Source organism: Ictalurus punctatus, chromosome 14 (genome assembly GCF_001660625.3).
Source record: "Ictalurus punctatus breed USDA103 chromosome 14, Coco_2.0, whole genome shotgun sequence".
NCBI lineage: Eukaryota > Metazoa > Chordata > Actinopteri > Siluriformes > Ictaluridae > Ictalurus > Ictalurus punctatus.
The window spans coordinates 6101411-6116961 of NC_030429.2; the positions used below are offsets into that span (position 1 = coordinate 6101411).

Consider the following 15551-nt stretch of genomic DNA (forward strand, 5'->3'; position numbering starts at 1 on the left):
TCAGAACAAAAGTTTGCATCCCCAAAGTTTCTGGGTGAAAAGTATGTGTGTGTATCCTATAACAAGCCGTCAATCCCAAACACGGGGCAAAATTAGCAAAAAATATTCTAAAAGTAAGTAAATAAATAAAGTTTTGCCATCACCGTCTGTTTTCAGATTTCTGATATAACAGCTGTGTGAGGAAGAAGGAATGGAGAAGGAAGGGAGATGGAAAGGGAGAAGGAAGGGAGAAGGAAGGGAGATGGAAAGGGAGAAGGAAGGGAGATGGAAAGGGAGAAGGAAGGGAGATGGAAAGGGAGAAGGAAGGGAGAAGGAAAGGGAGAAGGAAGGGGGATGGAAAGGGAGAAGGAAGTGAGATGGAAAGGGAGAAGGAAGGGAGATGGAAAGGGAGAAGGAAGGGAGATGGAAAGGGAGAAGGAAGGGAGAAGGAAAGGGAGAAGGAAGGGGGATGGAAAGGGAGAAGGAAGGGAGAAGGAAATGGAGAAGGAAAGGGAGAAGGAAGGGAGATGGAAAGGGAGAAGGAAGGGAGAAGGAAAGGAGAAGGAAAGGGAGAAGGAAGGGAGAAGGAAGTGAGATGGAAGTGAGATGGAAAGGGAGAAGGAAGTGAGATGGAATTGAGAAGGAAGTGAGATGGAAAGGGAGAAGGAAGTGAGATGGAATTGAGAAGGAAGGGAGAAGGAAAGGAAGAAGGAAGGGAGAAGGAAAGGAGAAGGAAAGGGAGAAGGAAGGGAGATGGAAAGGGAGAAGGAAGTGAGATGGAAAGGGAGAAGGAAGGGAGAAGGAAGGGAGAAGGAAATGGAGAAGGAAGTGAGAAGGAATGGTAGAAGGAAGGGAGAAGGAAGGGAGAAGGAAGGGAGAAGGAATGGTAGAAGGAAGGGAGAAGGAAGTCAGCATTTCTGTAACACTCACTGACTACAATTAGTTCCTCACAGACTTTGAAATTCAGTAAATAAAAATGACATCAAATCCTTAGTCCTTCACATGTTAAAAAAAAATTATAAACATTTTGGTGTCCACAATCATGAGTCGTTAAAACTTTAAAATATTAAACAAAAGATTTAATAGTAAGTAAAGTTTAAGTAAAGGAACATACAATTTATGTTAATTAACAAATTGCCTACAGTGTACAGTATGAAAATGACTATAAATCATCAAAAAGAAATATTTAAAACGTATAGCAATACAAAAGCACCATTAACCCAATGGATTTTAATAAACCTATAGCACCAATACAGCTATAGAATATTTCCAGTGTTCTCTTCTCACTATTCCAAAATTTAGGGATCGTACAAGATAAAATATCTACTACAATCTGAGCGCTATGAGATCTTTTATTAATAAACCTCTTTTTCTTTGATTATTCTGGTCAAATTATCTAAAAATTTATCTCCTGAACAGAAACAATGATGTTCCTCACAGACGTCAAAGCATTGTTTGTCTACTCATTGTTTCCAAGTCTGTCTTAAACCATTTCTTTTTTAAAGCTGATAGCACAAATAACGTTTTTTCCCATGTTCACGGGAACCCTATTCAAAAGATTATGGAGGAAATATGAAAAATATCTTCTACCGACTGAGCTGTGAGATCTTTTATTAATTAAACTATCGTGACATGAGATTTTGATCATATATCTTTATGTAGCAAAGAAAGATTCCACGAAAATCCAGCTAAACCAAATGCATGTAAAAAAAAATATATATATATATATATATATATATATATATATATATATATATATATAGTATTTCATTTTTATCGTTATTTCCATGCTCGAATGTTCTGCTTGGCTTTCTGAAATGAAGGCACTGCAGCTGAAATGAGTAGTATTTGTTTTTTTTTTTTTTTAATCGGTTGCTCAGTGTGGCTCTGATAACCTGCGGCTGAAAGGGGAAGTTGGCAGATGTGTTTAGTTTACTGTCTCTGTGACTGCTTGCTTTTGCCCAAGAGCCAAACACACACTCACACACACACACACACACTCACACACACACATTTACTTAGGAGAGAACATCAGATCCATACGCAGCTGCATTGCTCGTTAATGGCAGTGTTGTACCTGCAACTAAATGGTTTTTGAAATGAAAGTAAAGAACATAAAATAGTAGTGGGAGCCTGAGAAAATCCAAATGATTTAATCTCTACAGAAACACTAACAGAGTGGGAGGGAGAGTGAGAGAGAGCGACAAGGAGAGAGAGGGAGGGAGAGAGGGTTGAGGAAAGACAAACAAAGGCCCTTTGAAAAAGTGGTTAGTACCAATATTGACCATCGTGGTTCAGAAAACACACACGCCGAACTTGGCCTCGGCAATGACAGCGATACAAAGAGCCATCAACACGTTTTATCAGCAAGCTGAATTAGCAACGTCTGCTCGGCTGATTGCTAATGCTCACAACAAGGTGCGACACAACAGACTCCCAAACACACCTACGCACACCTACACACACTCACACGTAACCGCATATACAGTGCTGTGAAAAAGTATCCATCCATCCATCCATCCATTTCTATTGGTCTGATTAACATCCATAAATTCATCCATCCATCTATCTCTACCAGCCAGGCTAACATCCATCCATCTACAGTGCTGTGGAAAAGGATTTGCCTATATAACTGGAGATCAGTCTTTCACTTACTTCTAGGACTAGGACTTACTCCTATGCTTTGGATCATTGTCTTGCTGCATAATTCAGTTGCACTTGAGTCATGAACAGTGACCGTTATTGATGCAAGAGAGGCCTGTAGGTGCTTTGATGTTGTCTTTGACTCTTTTGTGACTTGCTGGATGAGTAGTTGCTGTGTTCTTGGAGGAATTTTGGAAGGTCGTCCACTTCTGGGAAGGTTCACTACTGTACCAAGTTTTTCCATTTGGAGATAACGGCTCTCACTGTGGTTCTTTGGAGTCACAGAACCTTTGAAATAGCTTTGTAACCCTTCCCAGACTGATGTATTTCAATCACCTTCGTCCTCATCATTTCTGGGATTTCTTTCAACTTTATCATAGTGTGTTACGGGGTAAGACCTTTTAACCAACTTTAAGCTGTTGAAAAAGTTCTATTTAAGTGTTGATGTGATTGAACAGGGTTTGCAGTAATCAGGCCTGGTTGCGTCTAGTCCAGCTGAACCCTATTATGAATACAGTTTCATAGATTTGGGGAATTAGTAACAACAGTGGGCAAATACATTTTCACACAGGCCTGGTTGGTATAGGATAACTTTTTTGCTTCAATAAATAACATTATCATTTAAAAAAAAAAAAAAAAAATTATTTTGTGTTTACCCAGGTAGCCTTTGTTTTAATTTCTGAATCAATTTAGTATGAGATATACACAAAAACAGAAGAAATCAAGATGGGGGCAAATACATTTTGTACAGCAATGTACTGTAAATTGGTGCATGCGATTCTAGTCACATATCGGCCTGATTTCACACAAGTATATGAACAAAACTAAATATCAATAACATTGGATTCATCAGAAAAGTATAATTCATCATAATTATAGAGTGACTTTCTCAGATGTAAGATTGCTTACTGAAAAAAGACCCTAACAGGCATTATACAAGTGAGAAGCACATAAACCACCGTATAAGATGAATGAATAAAACATGACAGAGCATGCTGTGATATGAAAATACCTGATAAGAAAATGATGCATTGTCCTGATGCGACCCAGTGTGAAGCAACGTGAGTTACTGTTATCACCCTGAAGTTGATTATTTTCTTGTGACAGCACAACCAGAAATTTAACAATGCTTTTTTATTTATTAAAGAATGACAAAGCAAACTTTGTATCTGTTTATATTAACATTTAATCTGGTCAGAAGGGGGTTGATTTCTTTTCCATAAAAGCAGCTTTGACCGTTGTTATTATTGTTTCTATAGTAACAATTGTTTCTCTCTCTCTCTCTCTCTCTCTCTCTCTCTGTCATGTAAATAGCGGGAAAATGACTAAAACTACGATTCCCATCAGCCACTGCACCTAGTCACGTCTGGTTCACCTGATTCACATTTGTCTCATTAGCACGTACGTATAAATAGTCTCGTTCTGCATTGCACCAGTTGTCTTGCATTGTTTTGGTTTATCCTTCTGTCTCACGTCATTCTAGTCCTGGTTCTTGTAAGTCTTTTTTTTTTTTATGTTTTGTTTGTACTTCAAATATTTGAAGTTACAGTAGGGGAAATAAGTCTTGAGCACGTCAACATTTTGTTTCAGTAAGTATATTTCCAGTGAGGTTGTTCAAATGAAATTTATACCAGACATCATTATTTACTCAAGAAATCCGCAAATATAAAGTCCATAAATAAAGTCATGTGTAATAAAGTGGAGTGACACAGGGCAAAAGTATTGAACACGCTAAGAAAAAGCAGTTTTCAAGGAACCAGCTGAAATCCGTAAGTAGTTAGAATGTAATTATACCTCCTATCTGTGAAAAGTAATATCAGCTGGGTTAGTAAATTGATGGGTTGTGCAAAGGCTTTTCATTACCGAGGTGTCACACAAGAAATATCTCATGATGGGTAAAATCAAAGAGCTCTCCCAAGACCTTCACAACTTTATTGTTGCGAAACATATTGATGGAATCAGATACAGACGTATTTCAAAGCTTCTGAATCCTCCAGTAAGCACAACTGGAGCCATTATCCACAAGTGGAAGTAACATCACTCCGTCATCAACCGTCCACGCACAGAAGCTCCTTGCAAAATTTCTGTCCAGGGAGTCAGAAGAATAGTCAGAAGAGTATCCCAAGAGCCAAGGACCACTCGGAAAGAGCTCCAGAAACACTTGGAGGCAGCAGGTGCCATCGTCACAGAGAAAACAATAGGACATGCACTCCACTGCTCACGCTCACCCGCAAGACTCCATTACTAAAGAAAAGGCATGTCGAAGCTCATTTAAAGTTTTCTACAACTCATTTGGACAAGCCTATGAAATACTGGGAGAGTGTAGTCTGGTCAGACGAGAGCAAAATTGAACTCTTTGGCTTTCATACTACACACCATGTTTGCAGAAGAAATGGCACTGCACATCGCCTTAAAAACACTACACCAACAGTGAAGTTTGGAGGTGGAAGCATCATGGTGTGGGGCTGTTTTTCATCACATGGTACTGGCAGACTTCATATAATTGAAGGAACGATGAATGGAGCCCTTTACCGGGAGATTCTTGAGAAGAATCTGCTGCCATCCACCAGGATGATGAAGATGAGACGTGGGTGGACCTTCCAGCAGGACAACGATCCAAAGCATACAGCAAAGGAAACTCTCAGTTGGTTTCAGAGAAAAAAAATCAAGGTGTTAGAATGGCCCAGTCAATCACCTGACTTAAATCCAGTTAAACAAGATTTAAAGACCTGAACACTGGGGCTGATTAATTTCTTCATACAGGAAGCGTCTTGAAGCTGTCATTACAATACTTATTACCCCCACTATATATTCTGCATTTGCATCTGTCCTTACCTCTGTGACATGACTCTCTCTCTCTCTCTCTCTCTCTCTCTCTCTCTCTCTCTCTCTCTCTCTCTCTCTCTCTCTCTCTCTCTGTATATACATACATATATACAAACACACGTATAGATGCTGAATATACACCGATCAGCCATAACATTAAAACCACAGACAGGTGAAGTGAATAACATTGATTATCTCATTAAAATAGCACATAACAAGGGGTGGGATGTATTAGGCAACAAGTTAACGGACACTTCTCAAAGTTGATGTGTTGGAAGCAGGAAAAATGGGCAAGCGTAGGATCTGAGCAAAATTGTGACAGTTAGATGACTGGGTCAGAACATCTCAAAACGGCAGGTCTTATGGGGTGTTCCCGGTACGCAGTGGTTAATACCTATCAAAAGTGGTCCCAGGAAGGAGCACTGTCAGTGGTTTTAAAGTTATGGCTGATCGGCATCTATACATGTGTTTGTATATGTGTGTATATGTACATATGTGTGCGTATATATGTGTGTATATGTATATACCCAAACCCAAGGCTCAATGATGCGCATGGTGAGCAAAGGCAAGTCCAACTGGTGTAATCCCAAGGAACAGCTACTGTCACACAAATTGCTGAAAAAGTTCATGCTGACTATGATATAAAGGTGTCAGAACACACAGTGCATTGAAGCGTACTGCAAATGGGGTTGTGTAGCCACAGACCAGTCAAAGTGTCCATGCTGACCCCTGTACACCACCGAAACCTCTTACAATGGGCACGTGAGCATCAGAATTGGACCATGGAGAAATGGAAGAAGAAGGTCTGATAAATCATCTTTTCTTTTACGTCATGTGGACGGCCGGGTGCATGCGTGTCGCTTACCTGGGGAACAGATGTCACCAGGATGCACTATGAGAAGAAGGAAAGTTGGTGGAGGCAGTGTGATGCTCTGGGCAATGTTCTGCTGGGAAACCTTGGGTCCTGGCATTCATGTGGATGTTATGTATTATGATATGTATTACCTAAACATTGTTGCAGACCAAGTACACCCCTTCATGGCAATGGTATTCCCTAATAGCACTGGCATTTGTCAACAGGATAGTACACCCTGAAACTCTGCAAAAATTGTTGGTTTGAGGAACATGACAGAGAGTTTAAGGTGTTGCCTCGGCCTCCAAATTCCCCAGATCTCAATCCACTTGAGCATCTGTGAGGTGTACTGGACAAACAAGTCCAATCCATGGAGGACCCACCTCCCAACTTACAAGACTTAAAGGACCTGCTGCTAACATCTTGGTGCCAGATACCATAGCACACCTTCAGAGGTCCTGTGGATTCCATGCCTCGATGGATCAGAGCTCTTTTAATGGTACAAGTGAGACCTGGTTTCAAAGTTCTTTATTAATAAAAAATTTAAAAAAATAAAAAAGTATTCTCTGGCAAGTTATAGAAAAGTTATTAGAATATAATCAACTTCACATTGGTAACAGTAGTAACACAGCATTACGCCACTCCATTGTTAATTATTTTCTTGTGACAGTATTGATTTCATATATCAAAGGCTTCCAGTGAGCTATGACTTCATTAATCACAAATCTGATTGCGTTCATGTGTACTCTGTCAAACGCTCGGGTTTTCTCATAATTGAATCATGTAGCATTATTGTAGTATATCCGTTTAGTATACCCAAGTTATAAACAAACACACACACACACACACCTGCATCACAGTTCAGTTACAGCCTCCAGTGTGTGTTTTTGTTCTAAATCAGACTGGTGCATAATGTTAATGAGTCTATTTTCAATCAGTGTGCATCATAATCGGGATGCACTGCAGAAATCACAGGTCTATTACAAAGAAGCCGGGGAGGACAACTTCGCTCGTGCGTACAGCTGGAGGAAGGCCTGCAGCTACATTAGCTGGGCACTTACTTTTTTATTGTATAACTGAGTAGCTATGAGCAGGGAAAAAAAAGCTCACTGTTTCCCAGCGTAGGCAGTTAAATTGCCATCCTGTTTTCTCTCCCCTGCAGACATCACGTTAGCAGCTCATGAATGAAGAATAGAGGGGAGAAAATTAATAATGAGACAGAAAACAGAAACACAAGGAGCCTTTTTGCTTCAACAATTAATCTATTTCACCTTTACTGTTATCAAACAGGCAACTGTCAAACCTGGGAGTTAGAGCAAAGCTGTCTGTCATTCATACGTTTCTCTGAAAGTGAGTTTGAAAGTCTGGGCTGAAAAGTTAGCTGCGGGTGACAGCTGAAGATGGGAGATTTAAGAGTGGACAGATTGCAGGAGCCTGTGGCGAGCCTTCCAGTGGAAATTAAGATCCTCCTCGTCTCAAGATGAGGTTGTGTATTCGTGTGCATGTGTGTACGTGTGTGTGTTTGTGGTTTAGGGCTCACAGATGTGCAAATGTGCCAACCCTACGGCAGCGGAACTCCTGTCACTGTGCAGCTGACTCCTCACAGGAATGTGACCGATGCTCATAGATGAGAAAGGTCATGAATTAATCAGACAGGAGACAGGGAATAAACGATAAACAAACTCATATGTGCAGCAGTGTAGCGAATGCTCTTTAAAAGTCGAAGTTCTTTAAAGCGGTACCATAAGAGAACCAAACCTGTTTTATGGAAAATAAACTGTGTGATTTTTGCTTGTTTCACTGTACAAGATGATCCCGATTCAATTTTGGTTGAATGCGGTAACAGATAGTTGGGCCTCATTTATCATTTGAGCAAAGTTGTGTGTGAATGTTTACGTAAGCCAAACCAAACCAAAAATGAACAACAGATCTTCAAATGTTTCTTGAGTGTTTATGTTGAGAGATGTCAATCACTCGTAATTACCGGGTGCTTGCAAGCCACAGCTGATTTGCATTTAGTGACGCCTGCAAAAATTCAATAAAAAGGCCAAGATCACAAAGTTGAAATCGCAAAGCTTGGCTACTAAACGGCCAAAAAAAATATTTCTCTGAGGCAGAAACTGAAGTATGTTGTGTTATACTTTAGAAATTAAAAGTATATTTTACGTTAAATTATCCATGTGAAAATAACTGGGGATAATAATTGTTTTGGTTGAATAAAGGCTTATTGGGTAACCTCTGATCCCTGTACTGATTCGTGGATGTGCCCTAGTTAAAAAGGGATAATTACAGTACAGTTTTGACTGAACTCGGAACGTCATGTGGTTATTCGGTAAGCAATAAAGAAGTTATTAAAAGAACAGTTCATTGTATTTGGCCTAATTGAATGGCTACACGACAAAGTACTTTTTACTCATGTCTATGAGAAGAAAAAAAACTTTTTTAGTAACTGTAGCTGTCTAATTAGTTTTGCGTCATCCTATGCCGTCCTCCTATTGGTGGCTTTTAGACAAGCATCATAGCAGCATTCACATTCAGTAAAAAAAAATGCCTGACATTGGCAGAACTTTGTTGTCAGCTGTCTTTTGTCTCATTGAACTCATGACCAAAGAATTCTTTTTTTTACGATGTGTGAACACAAAATTGGGCGAAAATCTTGTGGATAAGTGGAAACCTGGATTAAAGCAGTTGTTCTCAAGTGAGACTTGAGACAGTCCATGTTTTTACTCTATCCCTGTACTGTGCAAGTTGGGATGGAGCAAAACTCTGAAACACAGGGAAACACACTGTGACACATTTTGGTCCATGATTCTTTGACCAATTTTTGTTGTTGTGACCATAAACTGAATAATAATTTTCCAAAACTTGTGTGTGGTGGTTTGGGAAAGCCCATCAGGAGGAATTCTGGCAAACAGACAAAAAGACAGAAAATCTGTTTTTCTACCTGTAGCATACTTTGACACTTTATGAACTTTTGACAACATTATGAAAACATCTGGGTTACGCATGTAACCCTGTTCCCCGAGAAGGGAACGTCTGGGCATGTAACCCTGTTCCCCGAGAAGGGAACGTCTGGGTTACACATGTAACCCTGTTCCCCAAGAAGGGAACGTCTGGGTTATGCACGTAACCCTGTTCCCCGAGAAGGGAACGAGACATTGCGTTTAGCATAACACTATGGGAGCGCCCCTCCCATAGTGTTATGCTAAATGCAACGTGGAGTTCCCTTTGAAAGGGAGCATGTATTTCACCAAAACAATGCGAAATTACATTTTTTAAACCCTTGTCTATGCTCTCTTCCTCCAAAGACCACATTCTATAAGGAACCGATTTAACAAATAAGCTGGTAGGAGCAGTCAGTTTAACCAAAGATGTCTAAAAACCTGTGAGCTAACTGTGATTTCCTCACACAGTGAATGTCACACTTTGATCAAGTTGTAGTGAAGCAGATTAGACCTTAATCAATTTACTTTGAAATCAGACACTGATTGTCAAAATGTCAACGACTCGTCTGCTGAAGTCGAACAGAAATCTTCGGATGTAATTTTCGCTCTTTTTAAAATGCTAGTACTTTACATGTCCACTTCAGTCAAAGTTGTTTCAGAACTACGTATATAGTAGAAAATGTCACAACTTACCATGTGAAAGGTTTTCCCATCATCTTCCAACATAATGGTTGAACACTGTTCTCTGTGGCTCAGGTAAGCTTAAATATCCATCAATCAAAAGTTTTCAATCAAAACAAACTGCCAGAGAACCTTAAACAAGGTTCATAACTCACATTAGCTCAGCTCCATGGTCTAAGCACAGTCTCACAAAGGGTTTTTAGGCTTCAGTTTTTTTTTTTGTCTCTTTTTCTGTGAAAACCATGCAGAGAGTCTGTGGTTCTGGCAGTCAGGGGCTCCTTTTCTGCAGTCTGAAAAGAACAAAGGATAAAATTTGAAAGACACCCGAGTTAAAGATGTGCCATGGGGGCATCACAATGACCTGGAGCTCATAAATAGCAAAAAGAAAAAGGCAGTAGAGTGAGAAAGCATCATAAAAATGAACCCTAATTAGTTGCGTTTTGTATTTTTGTCCGTTTTCTTGTGCACAGTGTTTTTGATGATGCAATACATTGTACTTTTAGAAGAAGAAAAAAACAGGTTCTCAGGTGTTCTTTAGATGGTTAGTGGATGTAAAAACGCCCCTAAAAACAGGTTTACTGTGTATTTACATCACATTCTTGACCGTCTTATAATGAGAACATGCTAATGCTGCATGAAAATGTCTTTGGGTTCTGAATGATCAGTAGTAGTATCTGTGATGGACTGACTTTCCATCCAGGTCATATTCCCACCGCAAGGCACCAGATCCAACGTGAGCCTCACGAGGATAAAGCAATATACTGAACGAATGAGCACGTTGATTTAGAAAGGAACCATGCTACCAACTCACTATTTTCTCATTAATTAAACTAGCAGCTTTTTGAGATGCTATCAACACCATGGCTCAAACCTGAAGCGTTTTCAGGAATCATTTACACATTCCAACATAAGCACTCGTGTAAAGTTCATTTTCAATTACAATACAGCTCATTGAGCTGAAGGATGAAGCTACTAAATTAACTCAGGTGCTAGAGTTGGAACCATTTTATCTAAGAGTGGACTTTTATTGGTAGGAGTTAATCGCGTCCTGATTTTTAGTGTCCCCGAATTCAAAATTGCTGTTTCAGAGCTTTAGCGTTTTAGTGTTATAGACATCAATATGATAGTATATCTGAAGAATAAAATCACGAAAAATTCGTTTTAGAGATTGAATTTGATAGTTTATCACTTCCAGGAAAACAATAGAAAGGATTTTGATTATTCATAACAGTTTAAGACAACGTCACTCTGACTTTTAGAAGGAAATACAGCAACATATGGAATCAAATCACAGCTGAAGAAGTTGTTTCATGGGGACTTTAGAAGTGCAGAATGGTGGCTCAGTGGGTCGCTTTGCCATGTCACGGCTCTCAGGTTCAATCCTGAGCTCAAGTTGTTATCTGTGTAATGTTTTGGATGCTGTCCCAATGTCTGAGAAGGTTTCCTCCATGTTCTGAAAATTGCACCTAGGTGTGTGTGTGTGAGAGAGTGAGTGTGTGTGTGTGTGTGTGTGTGTGTGTGTGTGTGTGTGTGTGTGTGTGTGTGTGTGTGTGTGTGTGTGTGTGTGTGTGTGTGTGTGTGTGTAGTGCCATGCGAAGGCCTGGCATCATATCCTGCATGTATTCCCACATCACACTCAGTGTTCCTGGGATATACTCCACATCCACCATGACCCTGACTAGGACAAAGCAATAAGTCAGCTGAGTTGCTAGCATGCTCTCGTATTTAGTCTGATGTCTGAGTTCTCCAGGTAGTGATCCCCGATTGCTCAAATTTCTCCTTGGTCAGTTTTATCCTTGAACTGGATTCAGCCTCATTTTGCAAGCCACTTCCATAAAAGCATCTGTCAGATGAATAAATGTGATGGTCAGCACTATTTGGCCACGCTTAATTAATCCTGCTGATTGTCTATTTATCCCTGCCTCCATGTTTCTAACATTTCCATTATTGTCTGGGTATTTACTTCCTGTCCACCGATGCCTTACACCCAGTGAGGACTGGATAATACAGTCAGGAGAATCAATAGGCGAAGCTGTACAAGTGGGAAATGCATAACCACATAGCCAAGGTCGCTACCGGACGCTTTAATATGCTTATCAGCGCGCCTGCTATGCGTGTGTGATTGAGTGTTATGCATTTGCCATAGTGACCTTCTCTGCATTAAGAGGTGTTGATGAGCATGCAGTCCGTCATAAACAAACAGCACCTACACACGCCGTCCCATCATTCAACACAGCCAGTGATGAAAATGAGTGTGTGTGTGTGTGTGTGTGTGTGTGTGAGAGAGAGAGAGAGAGCGGAAGAGAGTGAGACTAGCATAAAAGATCATACATTAAAAGGTGAGAACAGCATTTTATCCCGAGCACAAAGACAAATCAGAAAATTGCTTGAATATCCTTAAAACTTTTCATATGCAACAGAATGATAGAAAGATTTCACAAAAGGAAGCAGGGCAGAGATAGGACGCGGAGCGATGGAACCTGGAATGAACTCAGCAGGCTAAGTGCTGTCCTTTCTTTTCCTCTCTCAAAAGTGAAAAGGCCTTTGTATCAGCTGCTCTGCTGAAAGCTTTTTAAATAACTCTCATGCAAGAACGAGGGATGTGGCTCACAATGCGATCTGAGCCAATGGGCACGACTCTCAGCACGCCACAGTGCGCTGATGCAGCCATATGCTGCACTGAAGACATCAGCACCAGCCCTGGAGTTTTTACTGTTTTCGTTAAACGTTCATTAACAAAGCTCATTTCCCCCCAGTGTCTTAATCAGAGAGAGAAGACCATGAGCTACAGAACATACTCATTCTGTTTAAATCACCTTTATGGTGTGAACGCATTTACTCTTACAGACGGCTCATTCTCGACACCCCCAGAGCTGAGAACAACTGTCCTGCTCGACCAGGACCCTCTGAATCGAACAATTACAAAGTAAACAAAGGAATTAGAGACGTAAAGCATTTCTTGAAAGGCTATTAGCGACTGGGTCTTGCATCAAGAGCTCTGGCGATAAGAAGAAAACATGTTCTCAAGCCTATTCAAACGGCTACACTCTCACTTTGTTGTTCTAAACTTGTAGCACTTACCTTTATTGAGTGGTAAGTCCATCCATCCATCCATCCATTTTCTGTATCGATTATCCTAGACAGTGTTGTAGGAAGCCTGGAGTCTATCACAGGGAACTTGGGGCGCAAGGCGGGGAACACCTTAGATAGGGGTCCAACCTATCACAGGGCACAATCTCACACACACTCACACACTATGGACAATTTATAAGTGCCAATCAGTCTACTACACGTCTTTGGACTGGAGGAGGAAACCGGAGTACCTGGAGAAAACCCCCGAAGCATGGGGAGAACATGCAAACTCTATGTCCACAGGGTGGAGGTGGGATTCGAACCCCCACCCCAGTAGATGCGATGCAAACATGCTGTCCACCTCCTTGGTGGAAACTATGCCTTTTGTGCTGCTTTCACACCTATTTAGTCTGTTTTGCGAATCCAAATCAGAGCAAAATATGTTACTTTTGGTTTGTTTGCAATTTAGTTTGATTTGTTTTCACACTGCACGTTCACACTTTAATAAATAAAAAAACTTTACCTAAGGAGCTGGAGACATACTCGTAAAACTCTTTTCTTCATTGGTTACCTGTGTGTTGGTCCAAATATCCAGAGCACATTGCATTTCTGCAGTCCTACATCTTTATCCTTTGGCTCAATGTGTGACTCACAGCTCAGTTTAGCAGCTCTCACTTATAAGAAAATGCTGCAAGCCAAAATACACAGCATGTTTGTTTCACTCAGAGTCGAATCGCTTTCTCATTGCAGTCAAACTGCGCTAGAGTTTGACCGGAAGCGAAATCAGACCACCTCACTCAGACTCTCTTGGGATGCTTATTTTGGACTTAGTATAACTGCCGTGTTTTCACCTGCCTAAACAAAACCAGAGAGGTAACTGCACCATGGTTCAATTCAAATGGACTGAACACTTCATATGTGAAAGCACTCTAAGAAAAAAGAGGCAGTGCTAAACAGCACTGTTCTAGCTATGGGCGGAGCCTACTTCAGAGCTAGAAACATGTACACAGAAGCCTACCTTCATATTTCCTTTTTATTTTCTATGGAGTCCTGAGGAGATCCTGCATTAAGGATTAAGAAAGAAAGTTTTGCAAAGCAGGTAATGATAACAAAAAAAAAAAAAAAAAAAAAAAAAAAAACAACTGGGAATTTTATGCAAAGTAGAGGCAAATATCACTGGAGGCGGCAAATCAGATTATTGAATGTGACAAGGTCAGGGTTTTCATAATATTGTTACATGTTGAACTCATTGCCTGTACCAATTGCAAGCAAAATTAATAATAGCCATATCAGGTTTTCTTGGACTTTGACACGTCTCTGTATAACAACATGCTGAGAGAGACGTGTTGGAAAAGAATGAAACATTAAGGAAGATATTGTTGGTGCTTTTGTAGGTTTTGACATGGAATTCCTTTACATTTAATTTTTTTTAAAATGTAGGAATATATCAAATGTATGACTAGGATTCAGCATATAGATATATTCTACACATCACGGCTCAAGGAAATTTGGTTTAAAGTACGTTTAATCTGTTGTTTTGGGGGGATTTTCATGTAATAGCCATGTATTTAGATGTAGAAACATTAACATTAATATTACCATGAAGTAAGTAGGAACGCTGTGAAAGAAACATTCTGATAACATTTGGAAGCAATTTATCATCACAGCAAATGTTTTTTCTTTGGCCAACTTTGCAGGAACATTATTTCCTTTGAACCTTTTAAATACCCACTGAATGTTCTAATCATGTTCTTTAAACCAGATGACTATAGAATTCTCAAATCTGATTGGTGTTGATTAAGGTGCTGATTAATTCCAGGTCCAGCTGCAAATCACAGGTTTACAACTGACGCTGGTATAGTTGGCACTCCTTATAAAATGAGGGGAGAAAGTATTTGGACGCTTTAATTTTTATTTCATATACTTGTCTTAGGGCGCAATGGTTTCCTCCACCAGTCCAAAGACATGCATGGTAGGCTGATTGGTGTGTCCGTATGTGTGAATAGGTGTGTGAATGTATAGGTGATTGTACCCTGCGACGGATTGGCACCCTGTCCAGGGTGTACCCCACCTTGTGCCCGATGCTCCCTGGGATAGGCTCCAGGATCCCCGTGACCCTGAAAAGGATAAGCAGTATAGAAGATGGATGGATTTATACTTGTCTTATTGAAACATCCATCTTCACCCTAGATATAATTTTTTGGCCAGTGAGATTAAATTCTGGTACATTGCTCCATTCACGTTTCCTTGGATGACATGTAATGCTCCAGTACCCTTTGCAGAGAAGCAGGCCCATATCATGACGCTCCCACCCTTGTGCTTCACTGTAGGTATGCTGTTCTTTGGATCATACATATAACTCTTCTTTCTCCAAAAATGACAAGCTGAATTATTGCCAAAGAGTTTTATTATTATTTTGTCTAACTAGAGCTTCAAAAGAACTCTGAGTTGTCGAGATGTTTTCAGACACACATCTCTGTGTAGAAACTGAGATGATTGCAGTTCAGTTTAAAGCTTATTGTTCTCTGTGTAATTGTTGTTCCTGCTGCTTT

The 15551-nt window shown here is 40.2% G+C and overlaps 1 protein-coding gene across 1 annotated transcript; it reads left to right on the top strand.

Annotated features, from left to right (window-relative positions):
* Positions 1–207: 207 nt before the first annotated feature.
* LOC128634946 (sperm protamine P1-like) lies at positions 208–573 on the top strand. The gene has a single exon (XM_053685919.1). It carries the CDS (start codon positions 208–210, stop codon positions 571–573), a length of 366 nt encoding a protein of 121 aa, XP_053541894.1.
* Positions 574–15551: the final 14978 nt, after the last annotated feature.

Excerpts from the sequence above, each read along its gene's own strand:
- LOC128634946 (XM_053685919.1), top strand. The coding sequence starts at position 208 with ATGGAAAGGGAGAAGGAAGGGAGAAGGAAGGGAGATGGAAAGGGAGAA.